The 26,588-nt window shown below is 42.0% G+C and overlaps 1 protein-coding gene and 1 long non-coding RNA gene across 3 annotated transcripts in view; one reads left to right on the top strand and one right to left on the bottom strand.

Annotated features, from left to right (window-relative positions):
* Window positions 1-26,588, bottom strand: part of LOC118455873 (NACHT, LRR and PYD domains-containing protein 3-like) — a 240,091-nt gene that overhangs the window by 76,226 nt on the left and 137,277 nt on the right. The window contains exons 1-9 of one of the 2 annotated variants that reach the window (XM_087850470.1): window positions 20,024-20,112; window positions 17,765-17,894; window positions 17,407-17,508; window positions 16,331-16,409; window positions 15,983-16,169; window positions 14,054-15,854; window positions 11,028-11,201; window positions 8,868-9,044; window positions 1,928-2,107 (exon numbers count right to left, since the gene is read on the bottom strand). In XM_087850470.1, coding sequence (XP_087706596.1) covers window positions 1,928-2,107; window positions 8,868-9,044; window positions 11,028-11,201; window positions 14,054-15,854; window positions 15,983-16,169; window positions 16,331-16,409; window positions 17,407-17,508; window positions 17,765-17,883 — 2,819 coding nt within the window. In that variant the 5' untranslated portion in view covers window positions 17,884-17,894; window positions 20,024-20,112. Of the gene's footprint in view, window positions 1-1,927; window positions 2,108-8,867; window positions 9,045-11,027; window positions 11,202-14,053; window positions 15,855-15,982; window positions 16,170-16,330; window positions 16,410-17,406; window positions 17,509-17,764; window positions 17,895-20,023; window positions 20,113-26,588 lie in introns of those variants that run through there. The other variant, XM_087850468.1, reaches the window with a different exon arrangement.
* On the top strand, window positions 23,374-23,720 carry LOC148100101 (uncharacterized). The gene is made up of 2 exons (XR_015719943.1): window positions 23,374-23,470; window positions 23,551-23,720. It is a non-coding gene; the product is annotated as an uncharacterized LOC148100101 (long non-coding RNA).

Genomic DNA, 26,588 nt, shown 5'->3' with positions numbered 1-26,588 from the left:
CTAATAACTTTTGCGATGAACTTATTCAGCTACTAACCGCTTCCTGTCTTCAGAGAACAGTTAGATTTAGAGAAGAGAAAAACCCATTGCTCTGAGTGACGTTGTTATTTTTGTACACACACACACACACACACACACACACACACACACACACACACAGAAAAGTATAAATAAAGAACGCAGACAGTGATGAGACGCAGGTCGTGCGTCCATGACTGCCGTCGCGAGTGAAAGACAACTGCAGTGTTTGTGTTTCCTAACTCAGGTGTCTTAGCTGAAGAACTACAGGGTGATTTAAAGAAATCCCCTGTCAAGTAGTCATTGTGATTGTTCAAAGACGACAATCAGCTGTGACTAAATGTAGCTCCTACAGCAGTGATGGGAATAACTACTGAAGCTAATCCAGTATCAAATCTCAGGAATCAGCAGCTCCCACCTCGTTTTCTTTGAACAACTATGTTTAGCTGCTGTGTTTCTGTGTTTCTGCAGACCTCAGACATCCTGCTGCTCTGGAGAACTGAAGCTCTAAAGGGTTCAGCCTTTATCTCCAAGAAACAAAGCTGATCATGGAGACCCAGCAGGTCAGCTGATCTGTGGACAGCACCAGCATCTTTAAGTAAGTCTGAGAGCTGAGCAGTCTTTGGAAGCCTCTACTGTCTGATAGTCTCAGAGCAGGATTTGGATCATTATTTGGCTTTTCTTCTATTATTATGTTTAGTTTCTGCTTCACAGATATTCTCTGAGATGTTCTCTGAAATGTTTCCCACTGTTGGACAAACTTTCACAGTTTCTTCATAAAGGAGATCTCCTGTGGAGTCCATCTGTGATAATATGTTAAACACTGAATTATGATTCATATCTGAATGTACTGACTGTTAATTATTGATGAGAACATAATCAGTAAATATAAAGATGCTTGAGTTTGGCTTTGATGAATCAGAATAAAAGTAATAAAATAATGATTGTAGAGACAGGCCTAACTCTGTGTACAAACAGACTTTAGCCATATGAGAGTAAGTGTGAGTGAATGAGAGCACACACAGGACACTCTGATCTCTGAATGTGTGTGACTCAGTGAAAAAGAGGACTGTACTGGATATACTGTGACTGACAGACAGAGTTTAAAGAGAAAGGTGTTTGGATTAAAATGGATTGTGCTAAAGTGAACGTGCTAATGAAATCTGAACTGACTGAAATGTGAAGTGAAGATAATTCAGATGTGAAAAAGAGAGAGAGAAACTGATAATAAGGTGGGGCTGGAGATCAAACACCTGATTGGTTGAGTAGATATCAGATCGACAGTTTCAAAGTTTTCCCTGTGGATTATAACTTTAAGAAGATGTGACATTCATCAAGGAATCCTGCTCTCCGGATTATTTCCATGAACACTGAGCTGGAACACATCTAAAGTGCTGAAAGTGCCCATCTCACCACCAACCTCTCTGTGCACATTCACTTTTTAACCCTTTGTGAGACAATAAAGATGTAAATCTGACTATTATTCTATGTTAGTGCAAACACCTCTAATAGGTTGGTTTAGTCTTTCCAAGTAATATCTTCCCTTGGAGTCTGCGGTCCAGGCTCCTAAAATCATCCTAGTTTAACAAGCACTACAATCTAGAGGAGAGCTGCACTAACAGGTGTGACTGATAAGATCTGACCTGCAAGGATACTCAGGTTTATGTGTATCAGGACAAGCAGGGAAGACCTGGACATCAAGACTGTCAGGCTGCCTGAGTCCACTCACCCACATCAGCTCAGAACTCTGCATTATCTACTGAGTCAGACTCAGAGGATCAGGAATCAGAAGTTCTACAAAGAGTAGAACCAGACTTCCTGTATAGAGGTGTGTGGGCCTACTGATCCACAGTGTCAGCACAACTTTCACATCATATTCATCTCAGCACAACTAAAACATGTGACTGACCTGAGAGTTTCAAATCGACATCGTGGATTCTCCAGAAGAACACACAGCTGCTTCACTCCTGAATCCTGCAGGTTCTTGTAGTCTCCACTCAGGTCCAGCACTCTGGGATACGAGGGGTTGGACTTCAGTGCTGCTGCCAGATAATCACAGCTGATCTCTGACAAATCACAGTCCTTCAATCTGAATAAAAAATGAAAGATGTAAGTTTATTAGACAAAGTGTGAGCTTGAAATCATTCAGTGTTTCATCATCTGTTCAGAGCTGAAGAAGGTTCAGAATGTAGAAGTTTAGAAAATGGAAACTCCAAACAGCTGAAGCCAACAGGAAGCAGCTTCAAACAAACACAACAAGAGAAAAAACTCTGAATGTTTCACACTAAAGTCATACATTTATCATAAAAACAGAAAAAGACTTGAAAGAGTCGTGTTTTTCCTTCCAGGAACCACAAGGCTTCACTTTTAAAGGTGAAGTGTGAAAGAAATGGACATATTTGAAGTCCAACACCTTTTTCCAGTCACATTATTAAAGCAGACAAACTACAAGCTCATTTTCCTTCCAACAAGTCATCTTCTGACCTGGACTAACAACACTGGTCTCTATGTGCAGCTGGCTGTAAGACCAGTGCTCAGGGAGCGTCTACAAAGCGCAACACTGAAAGAACATCACACACTCATTTGCTTCCATCACACAAACATCTACTGTCATTATTGTCACCAAACTCTGTGGATCCTTTATTGCAAATTCAAATGGGATCAAATGGTCAGACAAAAGAGGGTTATGAGGAATTATGATGAAATGTTGTGTATTAGCAGCAAGTTATTGAATCATTTTCCTCAGAAACCAAACAAAATGATTGACAAACATGTTTTTACAAACTCAGTGTTGGACTTGGATCAGCAGGATAAGCTGATGTTTAAAGGCATTTGAGTCTTGCTGTATGAGAGTCCAGTTATTACTAAATATTTATGGATGATGTTCTTTCAGTGTTGCACTTTGTAGACGCTCCCTGAGCCTCACAGCCAGCTGCACATACACTAGCTGACATTACCCAGCATTAGAGGCAGGTGTAAAAAAAAGGATTTTTCTATTTAAATGGTTTTAATTTGAATAAAGCGATGTTGATTCATTCAATCCTGAATCGATTTTTAATATAAATGTATTTTGCCAGAATCTCAGGTTAAAGCTCCCAAAAGGGGATGCAAGATGGCCGCCAGGGTGAAGCCACAGAGTCAGGCAGGTCCTGTGTGTTTGCCAAAAAAATATATCAAAAAACCTTGGATTTTGCCATGTTTGTTTGGTCTTTTCTTGTCTTTCTACCTCCTCTTGAGCTTAATGTATTCACGTATTCATGATTAATTTAACTCTCCACCCAGCCAAGAGGAGCCAACATCTTTTGTACTCAAGAATCCTGGATTGTGGACATGCTACGCCGCCCCCAGGTAAACGTGTTAAAACGGTATCTAGATCATTCCTGGGGGTTGTGAATCTCTTGATGATAATACTTCTGGCTGGCGATGTTGAGCGTAACACCGGACCTGTTTCAAGTCCTGTGCTACAGTCTCAGCAGCTCCCTGGGCTAACACCATCACTGCTACCTGGGCTACAGCAGCTCCCAGGGCTAACACCATCACTGCTACCTGGGGTACAGCAGCTCCCTGGGCTAACACCATCACTGCTACCTGGGCTACAGCAGCTCCCAGGGTTAACACCATCACTGCTACCTCGGCTACAGCAGCTCCCTGGTCTAACACCATCACTGCTACCAGGGCTACAGAAGCTCCCTAGGCTACAGCAGCTTCCTAGGCTAACACCATCACTGCTACCTGGGCTACAGCAGCTTCCTGGGCTAACACCATCACTGCTACCAGGGCTACAACAGCATCCTGGGCTAACACCATCACTGCTTCCTGGCCTACAGCAGCTTCCTGGGCTAACACCATCACTGCTTCCTGGCCTACAGCAGCTTCCTGGGCTAACACCATCACTGCTACCAGGGCTACAACAGCATCCTGGTCTTACACCATCACTGCCACCTGGGCTACAGCAGCGTCCTGCACTAACACCATCACTGCTACCGGGGCTACAGCAGCCTCCTGGACCAACACCATCACTGCAACCAGGGCTATAGCAGCCTTCTGGACTAACACCATCACTGCTACCTGGGCTACAGCAGCTTCCTGGGCTAACACCATCATTGCTACCAGGGTTACAGCAGCCTCCTGGACTAACACCATCACTGCTACCTGGGCTACAGCAGCCTTCTGGACTAACACCATCACTGCTACCAGGGTTACAGCAGCCTCCTGGACTAACACCATCACTGCTACCTGGGCTACAGCAGCTTCCTGGGCTAACACCATCATTGCAGGTCCCGATTACAACTAAACCTAGTAAGTCAACACAACCTATCACACCCATGGGTACACAGAGGAACCCTGTGTTTAAAAAGCATCGATCGTTTAAGTTATTTCGGACTCTTAATCAAGCTAGGACTATATGGGATTCACAGTGTAAAGACAAAGGGCTCCTAGGTGGCCATCTGAACATACGCAGCATGGCCCCTAAGAGGGAACAACTGGAACATCTTCTCATTAATTCAAATGTTGATTTCATGGGACTTTCGGAAACTGGGCTCAAACCCTCTTCTCGACAAACACTGTTAACTCTACAAGGCTACCATGTCTTCAGAAAAGATAGGCATCAAGGAAAGGGGGAGGGGTGTTATTGTATATGAAGGACTCTCTAAAATGTACACAAATAATCTGGCCCAATGAAATCTCTGTTGAATGTGTTGGAGTTAAAGTGTCACTCTCAGCAGAAATGTCATTTACTGTTTTATGTCTTTATCGCCCACCTTTAGCAAAAGTAGATTTTTATGACCAATTCAAGGCACTTCTGAATGCTTGCGACTTCAACAATGAACTTATCCTAATGGGAGACTTAAATGTATTTGGGATAACAAAAGCGACAGAAAGAAACTAAAAGAAATCACAGATAATTTTAGTTTAAAACAAATGATCAATGATCCCACTAGAATAACAAATCGCTCTAGAACTCTAATAGACCTGGTGTTTTCTAACAAACCGGATAGAATGATAAAAACATAACTTTTTGACTGGCTTGTCTGACCACAATGCAATATTCTTCTCTAGAAAGCTAACTAAAAAGCGACTGAGATGTGTCAGTAAAAGTATGAATATAAAAAAAACATTTATTCCAAATAGTAAAGAGCAACATTTAATGGCAGCTCTAAATAATTTTGATTGGACTAGCATACTATCCTATGATGACACTAATAAATGTTGTGATCTATTATACTGTGCTATTAAAGGGGTCTTGTCACAGTTTCAGAAAGAGAGCTATATAAAGAAACAAGTTTATTCCTTGCCTTGGATTAATACTAAATGTAAACAGCTTATGAGACTCAGAGACCAGTTACTTAAAAAATCGTTACAATCTGGATTAAATACTGATCGATTACATTTTATATCTACAAGGAATAAAGTCACACAAACTTTGAGAATGGCAAAAGCAAAATTTTTATGACTGTAATTAATAGTGCCAAAGGAAACTGTAACCTAATTTGGGAAAATATTAACAAACTCCTTGGTAACAGTAAGCATAATGCTGATACAGACCTTGAACTTAAATTTGCCAATGAACTGGTATCAGAGCCTCTCAGCCTAGCTACTAAATTAAATGATTTTTTCCAAAGAACTATTACTGAAATTGCACAATTGTTTTCTAATTCTTGTGACCCTCAACAAAATATTGGAAATACCGACACCAAAGAGGATGTTCCTTCTCCAGATTCAAAGTTCAATATTCAGAAAATTACAGAAAATGAAGTAGAAAATATAATCTCTAAATTAAGAAGTTCTAAAGCCAGGGATGAGTTTGGATGTGATACCAATTTCTTGAAGCATTATAAATCTTGTCTTTTGGTGCCTGTGACCCATCTTATTAATTTCTCAATGACGCAGGCAGTCGTTCCTCTGAGTTAGAAGGTGGAAAAAGTTACACCAATTTATGAATTGGGTGATAAAACAGACCCTGCTAATTATCGACCTATTAGCATACTCCCTATCTTTTCAAAGATAGCAGAAAAGTGGGTTGCTAATTCTATCATCAAACATCTTAATGACTCCAATCCGGGTTTGCACCCTATGCAATTCGGATTTCGCACTCTTCATTCAACTGAAACGGCTGTCTGTGTTTTTGTTGAGAGAGTGAAATCTTACTTAGACAAGAGCAATTATGTTGCGGCTGTTTTTCATGATTTCGAGCGTGCGTTTGACACTGTGAATCATCTTAAGCTCTTGTCTAGACTGTCAACATTTAACTTTAGTAATCACACCGTTAAATGGATACAGTCTTATCTATCAGATAGAAAACAATGCGTGCAAATAAAGAATAGCAAGTCACCCTATCTTCACTGTACGCAAGGTGTCCCCCAGGGTTCAATTCTAGGCCCCCTGTTATTTTCACTTTATGTAAATGACTTGCCTAATGTGTGCAAAGATGTGGACACGATTATGTACGCTGATGATACGGTAATTTTTACGCAAGCCAAAACTGCTGATGATGCAGCCCATCAGCTTTCACTGGCATTACATGATTTACAAAAATGGCTGAATGACTCATGCTTGTGCCTTAATTTTAAAAAGACTGTATCAATGTTTTTTAGTAAACCTAAAACAACCGTGGCTGCAGTAAAAGTCTGCTTGGGTGCACAAGAATTAATTAATGTTGAGGAATTTAAGTATTTGGGAGTGCTACTAGACTCAAAATTATCCTTTAAAAAACACATTAATAAAGTAGTGAAAACTGTAAATGTTAATATACAGAACTTTAGACATATCCACACATCATTAACAGACATAGCAGCGATTACATTCCTGCATTCTATGATACCGGCTCATATTGAATATTGTGTTACAAGTTGGTACTATACGAGCTCTGCTGCTATTGGGCCAATCGAGGTATGCTACAAAAGAGCATTGAAAATATTAGATAAAAAACCTTTTTCATTTAACCATTGTCAAATTTTAGAAAAATACAAGTTTTTAAATTTTACTCATTTCAAATTATTTAAATCTACCTGTCTAATATACAAAGTTATACATGGTCTGGCGCCTCCACCAATGAGTGATTTTATTAAACAAAAGTCTAGCAGTGTTGCCGGGTCTCAACTGACTCGAGCCACTGTTAGAGGTGATTATGAATTGACATTCAGGCGGACCACCTTTTCACAGCTGCTCTGTCATATCAGGGAAGGAGCTGCTGGAATAGTCTTCCACTGTCAGTGAGGGAAAGTACAAGTTTACCCATCTTTAAGAGTCACTTAAAAGGGCGGCTGAGGGACACACAAACATGTAATCATGTTTAATAATCATGCTTTATATTGGATGGGAAAAAGAGTTAGTGTATTACAAAAAGGGAAACAACTGTTAGTGCAATGGGTGAACGCAATATCACGACGGTCAGGGCATGTACAATACTGGGGTTTGTTCAATATAATTGATGTGTTTCCGTTATTGTTATCTATACTGTCCTCTTTGTCCACGCTCCTTGTCATTGTTTGTTCTAGTAGAATGTGATCACTGTTTTTATCCTTGTCACATGACCTGTAAATAGTGTCTCTGTATGTTTTTACTAACTTGTGTTTAACACCAACCTGCCAGAGGGTCTGCAGATGGAAATTTGCCCAAGGCTATAATCTGGCATATTTACATTTGTTAAAATGTTCATTAATATGTATTGCCCCTCTTTCTAAAAATAAATAAATAATAAATAATAAAAAGGAATTCCACAACAACCAAACAGATAAAACAGTAAATGAGAGCAGCTAAACACACAAAGATGGAAATACAGAGCGTGGATCGTTCACTCGACGGCACGTACACGGACACGCCGTCGGGGCTGAAAGTGGACAGCTCACAGATCCTGAAGCTGCAGGTTTCATCTGTCTCCAACCAAAACTGAGTGAACCAGCAGCAAAAGAAGATCCAAACTCTGCTTCACGTTTGATGAACATCGTCATGAATTCTCTCTGACTTTGACATTTACTTCCTGCACAGCTCTCTCTCTCTCAGTGTACTTCAAGAACAGTTTTCCTTCAAAAATCTGTTTTCTGCATTATTCACTGCTTATTACGCACCAGTCTGCTGTTGTGTTCACTGCTGTCGGCCTCCGAAAACAAAGTCTCATTTCTGCTGTTCAATACTGAAGAAATTTAAACCTTTTAAAATGATGACAGATTACAAACTCTCAGCTGTGTCTGTAATCAAACCTCTGTAACTTTGCTTCACGTCAGCAGCATCAGCTCATGTTCACATGTTGATTCATGGTTTGCTTCAGTTTTTGATCGACTGCAGAATATTTTGAAGGTTATCTGCTATAAAAAGCCAGAACAGGAAAATCTGCTTCATGTGTTTCTGTTTGATCCTCAGTGACTTTGACACAAAGGCCTCTGCTGTGATGATCACACCTCTGATCAAGTCTCACAGTGTCAGCTTTGTTTTTATATATATGGATATGTGCTGATAAATGATCAGAATTATAATATTTCCCACTGTCTGCTGTGTGCCGTGACCTTTGACCTGCTAAAGATAGCCAGCTGTGGATTATTCATTGTTGTGTCTGATACTTAGAACTGTGAGGAAGAACACTACACAGTTAATCAGGGTCCCCTCTCTCTGAATCAGGAAAGGTGGGCAGGCCGCATGTGGGCCGCGGGCCATACGTTGAGTATCACTGTTTGAAATGTGAACATTGTTCTGCTGCAGTCAATGGACTAAACCAGAGAAGAAGAAAACAGACTTTACCATGAAGATCCTCAGTGTGGATCAGTATAATATCAGCCTAATGTCTGTAGTTTAGTGTCAGCACAACTTTCACATCATATTCATCTCAGCACAACTAAAACATGCTGACTGACCTCAGAGTTTCAAGTTTACATCCTGGACTCTCCAGAAAACCACACAGATGCTTCACTCCTGAATCCTGCAGCTTGTTGTTTTTACTCAACTCCAGCTCTGTCAGATGGGAGGGGTTGGACTTCAGTGCTGCTGCCAGATAATCACAGCTGATCTCTGACAAACCACAGCCCCACAATCTGTATAAAGAATGAAAGATGTAAGTTTATTAGACAAAGTGTGAGCTTGAAATCATTCAGTGTTTCATCATCTGTTCAGAGCTGAAGATGGTTCAGAATGTAGAAGTTTAGAAAATGGAAACTCCAAACAGCTGAAGCCAACAGGAAGCAGCTTCAAACAAACACAACAAGAGAAAAAACTCTGAATGTTTCACATTAAAGTCGTACATTTATCATAAAAACAGGACAAAGATTTGAAAAAGTCGTGTTTTTCCTTCAAAAGGTTATATAAAAGGTTGGAACTGTAAAGAAAACAAACATATTTATAATTATATAGTTACTTCTTCAAAAAAGTTACTGAGTTTTGCAAACAAAGTTTGTTGCAATAAATACTGAATACTATCGTTGTTATAAACAACGACAGTATTCAGGAAGAAAACCAAACATTGCAGATATTTTTATCATAACTCTGGTTTCATGTGGCCGATCAACACAATTTAAAAACTGGTATAAAGTCCACACTTTTTCCATCAATTGTTCCATCTGTCCTGCTCACATCTCCAATAGTTGTACACGTTGTCATTAACGTGGCTTCACTCCACATCAGCCGCTTTGCTCGCTAAAACACCGGTGTCGGCACATAAGGACGCTGTCAGTCAACCACGTTGATTAGCTGCGTATATACGAATGTGAATCGGATCATTGGCTGGACTATGGGATAAGGCGGCATCGTTCTAATCCCATATGGGAGCAGCCAGTCACTGACTAACACTGCAAAACAGAATTGTTAAAGTTTTAATTTTAATTTCAATTGAGATTTGATTTTTTTTTTGTGCTCAACACAGATTTTCTGTGCGCAGAGACCGTGCCAGCAGCGCGCAATTGCGCACGTGCGCAGCTTAGAGGGAACATTGGGCACCACCACAGTTCACTTCAACAAAACTTTACTTCAGATTTGTTTTCATGTTTTGATCCAGTGATGAGAGCCGTTTCCCCCATGTCCAGTCCTTGTACAAAGCTAGGCTAAACATGTCCAGTGCCTGTATCTGTGCAGCTTTTAATCTGATGTTAATAAGGTAGAAATGGAGGAAGAAGAAAATGACTTCATCAATCAACATGCAGCTACCAACCCAAATGGTGAGGTGGTGGTTAGTTATTACTGTTGTTTATGTTCCCCTACATTATCCTACATTCAAATATATTCTCCAGCTACAATAGTGTTTGTGTTCCTAAAAGGATTTCATGAATGTGTTATTGTTCATGTCACATCTGTACGAAACAAAGAGGAAGTGAGGTTTATCCTTCATGATCACGAACTGTTCCAGCATGTAAACCTGAGATCTGTGTGGAGCAGCTGACCTGTACGATGTGCTCAACACAAACTTTATTTACCATCAGTTACTGTGTGACTGAACCATGTGGGTGTATGAAACATCACTTTTAGTTTTAATAGCACATGGCAACATTCAGACGTGAATCTATACAGTAACAGTTTGATTTGTTACAGTGAGGAGACTGTTGAAGGGAACAATGAGGGGAAACTGTAACAGCAGCAACAGAAACCCAGGAGACAAAGCTGAGGTCTGGGTTCCTCTATGCTACACACAGTCTCCTGCTCCTGGACTTTAGTAAACACATAAATATCTCTAAGTACACTTACTTCAGAAACTCTATTAAACTCATTACAAGTTTACTTCAGCTTTAAATTACTCACAACATCAGCACACATGAGCAAACACAGTAACTCACACAGCTACTGTTCAAGTTTAGTCATCTTTAATACAAATATACCTCATTATTATGAATCTCACAGCTACCTGCTCATTGAACTGAACAATAATTCTGTTTTACTATTAAAAGAAAATATGTGACTGTAAAAAATCTTCAGACAGTACTTAAGAATCTCCTAAGCAATCCAGAGATAAAGAAAAGTCCACCTGCCAATTCTATAAAGCTTGGTTGTTTATACAATAATATCATTTAATGATATGTTTGAATCCTGACCTGAGAGTTTCCAGTGTACAATGTGGACTCTGCATTGCAGCAGACAGAAGCGTCACTCCTGAATCCCACAGGTCATTGTTACTCAGGTCCAGCTCTTTCAGACTAGAGGACTGGGAGTTGAGAACTGAGGACAGACCTTCACAGCTTCTCTCTGAGAGGTTACAGCCACTCAGTCTGGAAGAAAACAAACAAACAAATTAATTAAATCAGTCAAATGAAACATTTTTTAATGCCAGCATGCAATACAATTATTGGTTAACTAAATAGCTTCATTAAAACACAACTCTTCTTCTATATCAGCACTTACTCCTTGTAAGCTCCACCTGCTCCACCTTCTGAGTCAGATGACATGAAAACAAACTGTAAATCTAGTAGAAACATGATTGGAAATCTTCTCAGATCCATTTGTACATTTAAAGCCTGATACTGAAATATAGCAGCACGAACATTCACAGCAGCAAAGGGTTCTTGCTGATCTGAGCTGGCTTGGCCCTGGCTTATTGAAGATTAAAGAAAGCGTAATCAGCTGATCAAAACCCCACAAGGCTGCCCGCTGTGACTGAAACAATGTGACGGGTCGTGACTTCTCAAAATGGGCTCATTGAACGCAGCAAAGATAAGATCTTGAAGAAGCTCATGGCGGTCATGAGTTCTCAGACTTTGCTCTTTGAGCGCAAAACTGATAACCTCTCAGAGAAGCTTGTGGCTCTCCAACGGGAGATTGAGAGACGAGTGACGGACTGTTAGATCAGCTGTGAAACTGACATGCAGTTGTTCGCACCAAAGAAAACCACCATCATTTCATGCGGCTAACATACCGCCGCCAGCTGTGGTCAAGGCTGGAGCTGAACATAACAAATCTCACCCTGATAAGAGACGGTGTTTAGACTGTTCCTTCCCATCCTAAGCATGCTTATCCCCTCCCGGTGCAGACGGTGGGTCGAGGAGACCAGCGCTAATGCTGCAGGCCCGGATGCGCTGTCTACACCGGCTGTCTCTCACCTTTTACCCATCCCTGTTGCTTGTCATGTGTTTCTATGGCGTATTAAGAGTTTTCATGTGTTCTGCGCTAAGGTCATTTTTTTCTGTTCTCAAACTGACCTCCCTGTTGGAGCTCAGTCTGGGGGGAGTTCTTTTTTCTCCTCATCTTTCCTGATGTTGTGCATTTTCTGCTGTTCGGTTCCGGGTCGCTGCTCTAGCGGCTGACCGGCCAGCTACCTAGCCTGACCTGTCTCCCCAATGTGATGTTTGTGTATTGTATGTACGGTTGGTAAGGTCAGTATCCTAATAGCCCCTTGAAAATAAATACAGTGTTCTGAATCTGAATAGATTACAGAAGACGACTCTATTCAGTAAATATTACGCTGATGCCGTCAAGAAATACCAAAGGCAGGTAAAACTCTGGTTGCTGCAGCCATCCAGTATGACGTGCTTTGTACTGTTCTGCTGCAGTTTGTGACACCTGGTTGATGAGTTGTGAAGGATGATGAAACAAACACTTCACTCAATGTTTTTCTTCTAAACTGGATGTAATTTTGGCAGCCAATAGTTTTTCACAATCTATCCCAGCTGCAAATAGGAACACAACAAATAAATAACTTTACCCACTGTGAAAAGATTCTCTACTCAGAGAATACTGGTGATTTTAGATGAGAGAGATGATTTGGAAGATGATGAAGGGGAAGAGTTTTCAGAACTTGAAGCCTTTTGTCTTCACTGTATAGGTCAGAGAAGACAGGAAGGGAGGGAGAAGTGAGGAGAATAACACACAGGAAATGGTCTTGGGCAGACTCAAACCAGGCCCTGGAGTCACGACTCTAACTTTCAGTACATGGGTCACCTGCTCAGCCAGGTAAGCTACAGCAGTCAGCAGTGTGTGAGTTAATTTGAAGACAATGATGACTATAAGTCAGGTAAAAAAAAAAATACTTATCATCAACCAACAAGGGGAAAACAGTGAGCTTGAATGACCAAGCTTTGACCGAGGGTGGCTCACTCCTCGGTCTTCTTGCCCAAGGAGTGAACCACCCTGCATGGCTATCAATCTGGTGCAACCAAGGCCATCATACAGTACAGGCCATCCAAGCTGATTTTTAACTTTTCGTCCCAGATACCACCTTAAAAATCATCTAGATTAGGATATGTTGGCTGATCTGAATTGTGTTCTAGGTCCAATCATAACAAACAGAGAGCTGCTGTGTGTCCAAGGTGAACAGGAAGAATATATACATGCATAAAGTCAATAAAGTCAGAAGGTTTGCTTTAGACTGTGCTGCAGTTTATCACCAAAGACTGACAAACAGGCACCATGCTGCCAATAAATGGCATCAAGTCTGACTTGAGGTTTTTCTTTTTTTTTTTAATCAGGATTACATTTTATAGCAACCACAGCAGAGAAAACCAGGGAAGGTGTGCTTGAGGGGATGTAGCTAAAACAGCTTGTTTCAGACTGAAGATGAACTGAGGTGCTGCACCCAAGTCTGCAGGTTCAGGGAGGGACAAACATCTGCTGCAACCAGATTGGAGTGAGAGGAGAGAGCAGGCCAACAACAACAAAGAAACAGCAAACACACTGTGGAAGACCGAAGCAGAGTTTAGTTTAAAGTGGAACTAAGGATGTTTCTCTGGCTGCCATGATTCACTGAGTAATTCAAATGCTTTCTTTAATGCAGGACCCACCATGCATGTAAAAGCAAGTGTTTCACCAATATTTGTGACTAAAAATAGACCTGCAGTAGAAATGTATCTAGGAGCATGCATGTGAATATAAAGTATCACAACATTAGGCACATGCAGCCTAAGTTTTTAAACAAACACTGATAACATAACAGCAGCAGTGATGATCAGAGTTTATGGTGAATCCAGCATCTCGAGTACACCGAGTTCTGGAGGCATCAAAGAGGTTACAGTAGTATTGGAGAAATCCCAAAACTTTACAAATTCATAAAAAGACAGAAAGCCTGGTGAAATAAATTACTGACACAGTTGGATGTTAAAAGTAAAGACATGACTACAAATGTACTCACAGAGCTTTGTTGGAGGCTTTGACCACTGGCAGCAGCCTCAGAAGAGCCTCCTCTGAAGCAGAGTATTTCTTCAGGTCAAACACATCCAGATCTTTTTCTGATGACAGTAAGATGAAGACCAGAGCTGACCACTGAGCAGGAGACAGTTCATCTGTGGAGAGACTTCCTGATCTCAGGGACTGTTGGATCTCCTCCACTAGAGAACGATCATTCAGTTCATTCAGACAGTGGAACAGATTGATGCTTTTCTCTGCAGACAGATTCTCACTGAGCTTCTCCTTGATGTACTTGACTGTTTCCTGATTGGTCTGTGAGCTACTTCCTGTCTGTGTCAGCAGACCTCGTAGGAGACTCTGATTGGTCTGTAGTGAAAGACCCAGGAGGAAGCGGAGGAACAAGTCCAGGTGTCCATTTGGACTCTCTAAGGACTTGTTCACAGCACTCTGGTGGAGAGATTGAAGTTTTAGTTTGTTAAATAGTTTAGACCATGTAGAGGTTGTTTGTTGTTCTTCCAGCAGATTGAGTCCAGAGTTGATGAAGGTCAGATGGACATGAAGAGCAGCCAGAAACTCCTGAACACTCAGATGGATGAAGCAGAACACCTTGTCCTGGTACAGTCCGCTCTCCTCTTTAAAGATCTGTGTGAACACTCCTGAGTACACTGAGGCTGCTCTGATATCGATGCCACACTCTGTCAGGTCTGATTCATAGAAGATCAGGTTTCCTTTCTGCAGCTGATCAAAAGCCAGTTTTCCCAGAGACTCCATCATCTTCCTGCTCTCTGGACTCCAGTGTGGATCTGTCTCAGCTCCTCCATCATACTTGACCTTCTTCACTTTGGCCTGAACCACCAGGAAGTGGATGTACATCTCAGTCAGGGTCTTGGGCAGCTCTCCTCCCTCTCTGGTTTCCAGCACATCCTCCAGAACTGTAGCAGTGATCCAGCAGAAGACTGGGATGTGGCACATGATGTGGAGGCTTCGTGATGTCTTGATGTGGGAGATGATCCTGCTGGCCTGCTCCTCATATATGAATCTCTTCCTGAAGTACTCCTCCTTCTGTGGGTCAGTGAACCCTCTGACCTCTGTCACCATGCCAACACAGTCAGGAGGGATCTGATTGGCTGCTGCAGGTCGTGTGGTTATCCAGAGGCGAGCAGAGGGAAGCAGTTTCCCCCTGATGAGGTTTATCAGCAGCACATCCACTGAGGTGGACTTTCTAGGGTCAGTTAGGATTGTAGTTTTGTGGAAGTCCAGAGGAAGTCGACACTCATCCAGACCATCAAAGATGAACACAACCTGGAAGTCTTCAAAGCTGCAGATTCCTGCTTCTTTGGTTTCAGTAAAGAAGTGATGAACAAGTCCCACCAAGCTGAACTTTTCCTCTTTCAGCACATTCAGCTCTCTGAAAGTGAATGGAAATATGAACTGGATGTCCTGGTTGGCTTCGTCTTCAGCCCAGTCCAGGCTGTATTTCTGTGTTAAGACTGTTTTCCCAATGCCGGCCACTCCCTTTGTCAGCACTGTTCTGATTGGTTCATCTCTTCCAGGTGAGGCTTTAAAGATGTCTTCTTGTCTGATTGTTGTTTCTGGTCTGTCTGTTTTCCTGGATGCTGTTTCAATCTGTCTGACCTCATGTTCATCATTGACCTCTGCAGTCCCTCCCTCTGTGATGTAGAGCTCTGTGTAGATCTGATTCAGAAGGGTTGGGTTTCCTGCTTTAGCGATGCCCTCAAACACACACTGGAACTTCTTCTTCAGAGCAGATTTAAGGTTACGATGACAAACTGCAGCTTGAAGTTCTGAATGAGAAGAAAAATAAACACTCAATTCCAAAAAGAACTAATCTTTAAAACATGTTGCTCCATCTTCCATCTCTGGAAAATGTTCATTTATCCAAAACTTTAAATCTTTAGATAAATCCTCTTACTGCTCTGCAGACTGTCAGCCAGCTCCTCCTGCTTCATTCTCCTCAGGAAGTCCACTGTGATCTTCACAAATTCCTCCCTGCTGCTGCTCCTCTGACTCTCTAAGCATTCTGGGTAATCTGGACTCAGAACTTTCTGGATCTTCTTCAGCTCGTTCTTCAGAAAAGTGATGATGTTGTCCTCCAGCAGCTGGAACAGAATATTTATGAATGAGCCAATCAGACTGAAATCATGGAGCCAAACATCAGATCCATGCTGGACACACAGACAATCCACTGGTCTACAAAGAGCAGCATGGAGATGACTGTGAACAGAACAGATGTAACAGTAGTTGTTGTACATGTACAGACCATAAATATGGAGTCCAGCTGTGTTTGATGCTGCTGGGCAGACTGACCACTGGGAACCTCTGAGCTGTGCTGGTCCACTCTGTGGAGGAACCATGAAGGATTAGTTCAACACAGGATAAAGATCCAGGAGTTTCTGCTCAAATAACTTCATCTGAATCAAGTTTGCCAAGTTTTAAACTCTCAGATTGTGAAAATATGGGTCATTTTTACTACGTTTATGGACGTCCTTTCAGTGGTGATGTCAGGGATGATTTTGAAGAAGCTCATTAAACTGATCCATCAGCAGATCACTGCTCCAAAACCAGAGCATGATCCGAGGTCTCCCTCCACCACCAGAACACCAGCTTTGCTAACGTGGTAGATCAGTGTAGTACAGATCAATAACTGATGAGTCATTTGATCAAAATCACTGAGTGCTTCACATCTGAGCCTCTGATGTTTCTGTAGACATTTTGCATATTTAATGAATGTCTGACAGTTTTACATTCATTCTATGAATACAGAGGAAATGTTGTGTTATAGTCTCCATGTTTTTTCCAGCATCATAAATTCTTAAGTTCAGAAAATTAGATTCTTTCTTCACAGCTGAAAAACAACAATATTTATTCTCTATTGAAATCTGCATCGTCCACTCCAAAGGTCACAATCTGAAGGTAACATCTGGTTTTGTTCCCTGTGATTAAATCTGAGCATCAGTATGGTGGGATTTATCCACTACATCCACACCACTGTGGTTCAGTGTTGTCCTGATGGAGTCTCATTAACAGCAGCCAGTATGATCCAGGCTTTAGCAGCTGGGTCTCTGTGTGACCTCTCAGACTGTTTAACAGATCAGACACAAAGAGAATCAGAGCAGCTCTGTTCTTTAAAGACAAACATGAACCCACTCAGGTCACACTTTCCCCACAGATATGAGCATCACTGTCCTCAAACAGCAAATGACCAAGTCTAACATTTGGATCTTTTCTCTTTCATTGTTTTCTTTTTAATGAATCTTTGTAACAATCTGAGGATGTTTCAGGTCATATTTATCCAGGAAACACAAACATGTAAAGGAGTCATCACAGCTCTCTGACCTCGTTGGTCCAGGTTCACCACTGAAGTCTGGCTGTTGATCTTTGGACCGGTCACTCCTCACAGACGGACAGCTGGACCCTGCAGACTGTGACCTCTGACCTCTGCAGACACAAACATGATTGAAGCAGCTGTGATCACACAGACTGCAGATAATGCAGCTGTTTCCTGTCAGTAACAGTCCTCTTAGATTAGAGTTCAGCTTTTTACAGGAAAACTGGACAAAACTGATTTTTGTTACAAATTCATTTTCATTTCCTCTCAGCTCACAAACACAGTCAGACAATCAACCAGAATCAACACTGATTATAATGTCAGTGCAGAATTATTTCTGTAACTCAGTGAGTTCAGCTCTCTGACCTCGTTGGTCCAGGTTCACCACTGAAGTCTGGATTGTTTCCTTTGGACCGGTCACTCCTCACAGACGGACAGCTGGACCCTGCAGACTCTGCTCTGTCCTCCTCTTCCTCCATCATCATCTTCAGTCAGTCTGAGAGGTAAACCACAAACACTCAGTGAGTTCACATTAACAGGAGTAACTGAGTTACAGTTGGTGACCTCTGACCTGTCATGTGACCTAGAATGACCTAGACCTAGATGAGTCACATGATGATTGATCATCATGTGACTCATTGAGTCAAGTGATCAATGGTGGGTCAACAGTATAACAACAATATAAACACTTATTTCAAGGAGGAAACTGAAACTGCCTTTCCACCAGGAACACAGACACCTGGAGCACAAACACCTGGAGCACAAACATCTGGAGCACAAACACCTGGAGCACAGACACCTGGAGCACAAACACCTGGAGCACAAACACCTGGAACACAAACACCTGGAGCACAAACACCTGGAACACAAACACCTGGAGCACAAACACCTGGAACACAGACATCTAGAGCACAAACACCTGGAGCACAAACATCTGGAGCACAAACACCTGGAGCACAGACACCTGGAGCACAAACACCTGGAACACAAACACCTGGAGCACAAACACCTGGAACACAGACATCTAGAGCACAAACACCTGGAGCACATCTGGATCACAAACACCTGGAGCACAAACACCAGGAGCACAAACATCTGGAGCACAGACATCTGGAGCACAGACATCTCGAGCACAGACATCTGGAGCACAGACATCTGGAGCACAGACATCTGGAGCACAGACATGTGGAGCACAAACACCAGTAGCACAAACATCTGGAGCACAGACATCTGGAGCAGCATGTCGATGCTGTTGGTTGAGATCCTGAACACTGAAGTCCCGGCAGCTCCAGCAATGATCCACTGATGTGTTTTTATTCCACGTATGAATGTTTTTATTGACAGAGATGACGTTTGTGTGTCAGTGATGCAGTGACTGTTGTTGTTACCTGTACAGGCTGGTTAGACTCTATGAAACAGATCATACAGATCTCTGCATGTTAGAAGAGACTATTAAAGGTCATGAATGAGACAAAGGCAGGGAGGCGTCCTTTACAGCTAAACAGCAGAGTGAGAGAACAGCCAGCACCTCTACATTTATCACATTATACAGCACATGTATGATACTGACAGGGATGATAAGAATTTAGTGATCCTGATTCCATCGTTGATATTACTTATTGATTCTCAGTAGCTCTGCTTTGACAGTCACCACCATCACTGCGCAGCATATCAAAGACATTTGTGCACATTAACTGCATGTTGTGGATCAAATGTTTGTGCATGTTGGAGGCATTTCCTCTTTGTTGTGATCAGTGTTGGTCATTACTCAAAACAGTCATTATTACACATATTACACAGAACAATTATTAAAAGTAATGGTGTACGTTACTTCATTACTCCTCATAACATTACTTTGATGTTACTGTGTAAAATGAACAAATGACCATGTAACAACATAAAGCTGAGGTACAGCCCCACACACCAACACAGATCCTGATGAGGTCACGTGATGTTTGTCTGAGTGTTTATGAACACAAATCAAAGATGAAACAGCACAAAGACACTTCAAAGTGATTCTACTGTAGAAACATGAACAGGTAGAAACCTGCAGCCTGACTGCTCATCACTTTGTTACCTGTTCAAGTTCAGCAGCAGCAGCTCACTTTATCACGGTGCTGGTCTGGGGTCAGTGTTTACTCAGCTTTAACGTCACTCTGGGTTCTTGGCTAGCTTAGCATTAGCTTAGTGTTAGCATGCTGTGTGGCTAGCTTAGCGTCAGAGCTCTGCAGGTGTCTCGTGTGTAAATATTAATCACAGTGACAGTAAAGGAGGTAAAGGGCTGTGACGTCATCACGTACGCTGCGTCCTCTGTGGGCTCTGAGTGAACTCACAAAGTACAAACTATAAGTACACAAACACGAACGTAGCTCAGAGTGGCGGACACACTCGGCCTCGTTGGTCCAGCTGTGAGTCCGTTACCGTGAACTATGGAGCGGCAGATTTGTACTGGAACTAAGCTGCACACAGCTGATGTTAGCCAGGAAACATTACACACTGACTTTAATGGAGAGACCGGAAATACAAACACACACAGTTTGTTGTGTGAAGAAATCAAACATGAGCTGAACAAACAGTAAAGTTCCTAAAGACAAACTGTTAAAGGAGGAAACAAAGCAAACTTACAGTTTCTTCACACACCAACAACAAGCTCCACTGCACGAAGTTCAGGAAGTGAAAGTAAACTTTGAGCAGGAAGGAAACACCCAAAGAGACGTTTGAGGACAATCAGGAGCATTTGACACTGTGTGCTGCGTTCAGGTGCACCTCGGAAACTCCAAACCTCTGGCAGGCTGTGATTTATTTCTGCTGGCTTTCCAGTTTGAAGAACAAACATCTGTTGTTGTTCTTCCTGAAGCGTTTGAATATTTCAGCACTGAACTGATGTTTGTTCAAAGCTCATTTCAACCTGTTGAAGTCATGAATGAAAGTGCAGACTGAGAGTGGATCACATGATGTTTAAGGTGTGTCATGTGACATGTTCAGTATTGTCACACATGTCTAGATTGTCCCTGATATCATAGCCGCTCAAACACTGATGATTATATTTGAAGAATTATTACTGATGGCAGCAAAGTTTGAATGGAGCTCTCTGTCTGTGCTGATTTGTCGCCCTCTGGAGGTCAGAGCACAAACTGCATGATGTCACTGTAACCACCACAGTGACAGGAAGCGTTTTTATGACTGAAACACTGAAATGATGCTAACGGCTGTCGTTAGGCTCACTGATAGCAGTGCTGATGTGTTCATGTCAAACACTGGCTCAGGTCAGACTCCTTCATCCTTCTCCAGCGTGAGGCCACCCTCAGACCCTCAGGAGCTCTGACCTTTGACCTCCTGACCCTAACCATTTTAGTCTTGTTGCATCTTTAAATGCAAATCCATCCAAACTGTAGCCGAGCAAAAGAAGCTGGAAGTTGTTCTATGTATGATGTTGTAAGGAGCTTGGAAAGAAAAGCGTCTGGACTTCTTTAAGTTGCTTGAAGAGGGACTTGGACGTCTTAACGCCCACTCACATCCTGGGACATTTGATCACAGGAAATCACATGATAGCGTGGGGCTAGATCTCACAATGGGTTCACCCAAAACCTTGGCTGATTGAGACCCACACCCGTTTTCACACCTTGGCTCGTGTGATTAGGTAGAGGATCCACAGGGGCTCCATGTCCCTGAATTTACATTGAATTTAAATACACCTGCTGACTTCATGTGTTCTGCTCTGACAGCTTCCATGTGTCACAGCGTGGATAATAAAGCCATCAAACTTCACTCAGCTCCAATAACACCATCAGTGTTTGATGTCCAGAGGATTCATGAGCTTTAACCACGATAGAAGCAGGAAGTTAAGATGAAGATGAACCAGGTTGTGACTGAAGGACAAAATCTGAAACATACAGATGTGAACAAATTCAAGATTCAAAGCGTTTATTGTCATATGTACAGAAGAAATAGCATGCACAATGCCAAGTTAGATAAGGGTTAAAAGAACAAGATAAGAATAAATAAAAAGATAAAATAAGGATAAAAAATAACTTAAAAAAATAAAATAAAAAGATAAATAACTGCAAATAAGTACAAATAAGTAACTGAAGACACGTGTGGTCTGCAGATGTCGATGTACATGGATGTACAAAGGAGTTTAATGTGCAAAATGAAGTTAGTGTGCAAAGTGACCTGATGTGCAAACTGCAGTTTGAGGTCGGTCAGCTGTTCAGGAGTCTGATAGCAGTGGGGAAGATGGAGTTGTTAAGTCTGGATGTTCTAGATTTCACACTTCTGAACCTTCGTCTCGAGGGCAGAGGTGTGTCTCTCTTCTGGACTCTGTGATGGTAGCTGCTCTGCAGAGAGGGCAGCGGGGTCCTGATGATCTTCTCCACAGTTGTTATCACTCTCTGCAGGCGTTTGCGCTCCATAGCAGTAATACATTTGTGTCATGTTCCTGTTCCACACAGGTGCATACTGTGGAAATCTCTGTGGCCATGTAGTGGTGAGGTTGCTACCCAGTGTGGTTATGGGGTTTAAATAGAGCGGCTATTGGACGAATTTCACCAGTGTCACCAATTTTCTAAAGAAATATATTTCAGAAGGTATTGTTGACATGAAAATCTCACCAGATGTGGCAACAACCCATCAAATCCACACATGCAAAGTAATCAAACCACACGTTTCCATAGATTATGTGTAATAAAGAGAAATAAGACAGGGAAAAAGTCTTGAACACACTTGCTGCAGTTTGTTTAATCCTTTGTACAAAAGCCTTTGTGTATGATGACAGCATCAAGATGCCTCCTGTGTGGGCAAATTAGTCGTACGCATGTATTCTTGTGCTGTGGGCGTGGCTCTACACAAAGTGACAGTCTCCGAGGTAACCACCATGAGATGCTAAAGTGCTCTTAACTTGCACATCACATGTGCTCAGATGTTTCTCCACATCAACAGGGCCCCTTCTATAAACTGTGAGGAGTCAGGTCAATGGCCGTTCTATCAGCTTTATCTTCTCTCTCTGAAACCAGCTGGCTGTGTTTGGGGTCATTGTTTGCTGAAATGTCCACCCTTGATTCATCTTCATCAATACAAAATTTCCACTAGAGGGCGCATTTACAAATGTACTTAAAATGTCTCAGAGTTTATGAAAAATCAAATATTAAACAGTTCCTCAAATAAGCACACTGGTCAACTGGCTATTTCATTTCTTTTATTTTATGTCTTCAGTCTCCTATGAATGTGGAGCTGGTCAGTGTTTCTTCCCTCAGGTTTATATTTGAATTTGAAGTTGCTTTCAGATCATGTGAATGATCAAAAAGATCAGACTTGGTGCAGATAAAGATAAAGGTGCAGGTAACTTTGAATGAGCCCTTTCCACATCTGATCTCTGCTCTTGTTACAGTCACAGTTTCCAGGAAGCTCCACAAGTGTGACGTGTTGGAGAAGAGGTTTGTTTGGCAGCCTGACAGTCACACACTTCACTAGTGGCCAATACCACGTCTTTGCCTTATTACCTTCTCTTTGTCTTGAATCATTACTTGAAGAAGAAATGACAGAACTAAAAGTTTATATTAAATAAACTGAAAATAACAAACCCAAAGCAACAAATGAGTTTTGCATCAATCATTGGTTTTTAATATGAGATCTACGTATGTCCAAGAAAGCTAATCAAAAACTGCTAATTAACTTCTACCATGGAGATCCTTCTGCTGCACACTGTGGTTCAACTGCTGTGGAGGACAAGAGGAAACTGCAGCGGGTGGTGAGGGCAGCAGAGCGGCCCTGGGCCCGACACTAACCTCCCTCTGTCAGGATCTGACGGCGCCCTGACCGGTCGACCTGCCAGTGTGTGTATATTTGTGTGCGTGTGTATGTGTCTCTCCTATCACCCTGTCTTCCCCTCCGGCTCCGCTGTGTGTTAGGAGGTAACCTAGCAACAGGCTACCTCCGACACGAAAGTGCTGTCGCCCGGAGCTGCCGCACCTGCAGCCAATCCACCAGCTGCTGCCCATCAACTACCATCTTCAGCAGGGCTACTTAATGGTGTGGCTGAGCGACAGACAGCGCTGGAGTATTGCACTAAGCCTGGTAGTGTTTTCGAGTCGCTAACGTTATAGAAGTACTGTCTGATCTTCATACTCATTTTGCTGTCGTGTGTGTTCACCCAGGGATTGACGGAGGATTTACGGACACAAAGGAAGCACTTGGAGGAGAGACGGGCACTCACTACCACGCACGGGCTTACACGGAAGGAGGGACGCACTATCACCATCGTTGCACATTTTGAACTGTTGTCACCTTGCTGCACTGTAAATAAATGCACTGTCATTATTTCTGAGCTCCGCGCCTGAGTCCACTCTATAACAACCGTGACACCCTCAGAGACATTTATATACTGGCAATGTCGTCCTCAAGGACCCCTCGCACCCTGGACACTCACTGTGCACCACCACCCATCACATTGCACCTTATATTGCACTGATCACCTGCTCCTTCGTCTGGCATATAACTTGTACATGTCTGTGTAGATACTTAGTCATTACATACGTTCCCTGTGTACGCACCTCTTAAACTTTAAGTTTATTTTTTTTTCTCTTTTTCTTTCATTTATTGTTATTCTGAAGGAATTTTAATGTAAAAGTCAACCTGCTGCTGTGGGAGAGATGCCAAACTGTGTTTCATTGTTCTTGTAGGAGTGACAGTAAAGATCTGTTCTATTCTATTAACGTATAATAACGTACACTATGTCAAAAAATACATTTTACACATTTTACTAAGTTTTTCACTACATGCGAGTCAGACATGATGTCAATAGACCAGGTCATACAGTAATTATTGTTATAGAAAGTTATTATATAGCATTGTCAACATTGTTCTTCTTCTGAGGATTATTGTTAAGTTAGCTTAAATGCAATCAATACATTTCATTAGTCGATCATTCTTGTTTTGCATTTTAAAGTTCAAATAGTGTCCTTTATCTGCTTCCTCTGATATTTGTCAGGAGTGTCGTGTGTGGAGGCGAGGAAGTGACCCAAACGCAGGACTCGTGGATAGTGAAGAACTGAAGATGGTTTATTATGAATCGTGGATGAACAGGGCAGGAACGAAGGACTGACTGGCTGGCTGGCTGAAAGACTGGATGGATGGATGGCTGGCTGACTGACTGACCTGAACATACATACAGAGAGACGACATTAACATCAACATTAATGACACGACAGTGAACGAGTAGAAACAGAGGGCTTAAATACACAGACTGATGAGGACAAAAATGAGAGACCGGTGAGTACACAGCTGAACATAATCTGGCTAATGACACGAGATGAGCTGACACAGGAAAAGCAGGAAGTGAGAACATGGAAGTGGCAAAATAAACTGAACATGAACAAAACTGAAAGCACTTGGTCAACGACCCAGGAACCCTGACAATATTGATGTTTGTGATGCTGCTGACATCTCTTTGTCTTTTTCTGGACCCAAACATCCTCTTCAAAGAATACCTGGTTAGTAATGTTTACTGTTTACATGTGATCGCTTTCCAACCCTCTTATATATGTTGGCTCTGTCTTAGAAGCCTCCCTTTGTTTTTCACGTAGCCGTCACCTGGAGATTTACCTCTCCAATCCTCCCTCCTTCCTCCCCCCTGATAAGGGAAGGAGTCTCACATCTGTGTAACGTCTCCCATGAACTTACAATGCTCCATTGTGTGTGTGTAGAACAAAGATGTGAAGCAGCATAAGACTCACATGTGATGCTGTCCTACATGCATAGAACTAAGTGACAAAGTGATCATGAAATAAAGAAATGTCCCATCACAGATGTTTTGCCTGACAGCTGTGTTCAGCTCACAGAATAAAGAGTTTGAGTCCCTCACTGACTCAAACTCCTTCAGTGACACTTCCAACCTTGCAGATTAGTTTGCTGATCCTGATGCATCTCTGGAGCTGATGCTGTCCCCCAGCAGACAACAACAACATAGATGCACTCACTAGTCCACTTTACCCTCTAATCACATCTCTGACATCTGCAGGTTGCTCCAGTAGAGACTCTTGTGCAATGCCAGGTGTTTGTGTTTGTATTTGTCTGTAGGTACACATTAGATATGACCATAGACGCACACACACAGGTGAACACAGGAGCACAGATGGTTTCCATTTCCACCTGCTTCCCTCTTTCTTCACACAACTGTGAGGATGATGAAGAGGTTTCAGGACGAGGTGGTCAGCAAGCACAGGATAAAGCAGGGCCATGAAACTCTCTCGTGCAGCAGATGTTTAATAAGACTCAGCTTTAGGGATCTTTTTCCACCTGGCAGCAAAGTAACAGCTTCACTAATGTGAACAGTCACAATGTTAAACGTTTCTATATTTTCATATGTTTTTATATGTCATCTGTTGATGCTGCAGAATAAAGTCTGTTAACAGAGTCCAGGATGTGTAGAGCAGGTCCAGCTCTCCCTTTACTGTGTCCACTTTCATCAGCCCCTGTGAAGTGACACAGAGTGCATGTGTGTCTGTTAGCTGTTGTTTATTGTGAAGAAGACAGATGGAACAAATGAACACACACTTTTAGAGAAATCTGAAAAAGAAACACGTGCTTGGGCTCGCAACTCATTGGTGGTTATGTCACCATGAGAAGAATTTATTATTTTCCAGAATTTTTTAGGATCATTCAGATGTTTAGTAGTTTTTGAAGGACAGGATTCTGATTTGGCCTTTTTAATGAAGGAGGCTGAAAGAATTCTGAGCTGCTCCAGATTTAGTTTCTGAGCAGCATCCCTGTTTTTAAGGAGACTGCATAGCTGAGGAGAAAACCAAGGATTGTTTCTGCATTTCACTCTAAATCTGAGCATGGAGGCATGCTTATTTATCATTTTGATAAAAGTGTCATAAAAATAATTCCATGTCAGCTCACCATTGGTGATCAGGTAGATTCTGTTCCAGTTATAGTCCCATAAATCATGAAGCTTGCTGACAGAAAAGCTTCAAATCTCCTTTGAAAGCTATTTGTGGTCTTGATTGTGGGAGCTTCAGTTGTCTGACTCCAGCTGCCACACAGTGGTCACTGATATCATTTGCAAAAATCCCAGTGTGACAATATTTATCAGTGAAACAGAAATCAGGAAGTGACGACTTTTCTTTGAACATTTGCTAAGGCTAAGCTGTGCTTTCTACCACAGTTGGGAAAAGAGGAAAGAGAGTATGTT

The sequence above is a fragment of the Neolamprologus brichardi genome, chromosome 13 (assembly GCF_056152115.1).
Source record: "Neolamprologus brichardi isolate AB-2024 chromosome 13, ASM5615211v1, whole genome shotgun sequence".
Lineage (NCBI taxonomy): Eukaryota > Metazoa > Chordata > Actinopteri > Cichliformes > Cichlidae > Neolamprologus > Neolamprologus brichardi.
Note: the sequence above shows the minus strand (reverse complement) of the source record. Positions and strands in the feature narration are given on the sequence as shown.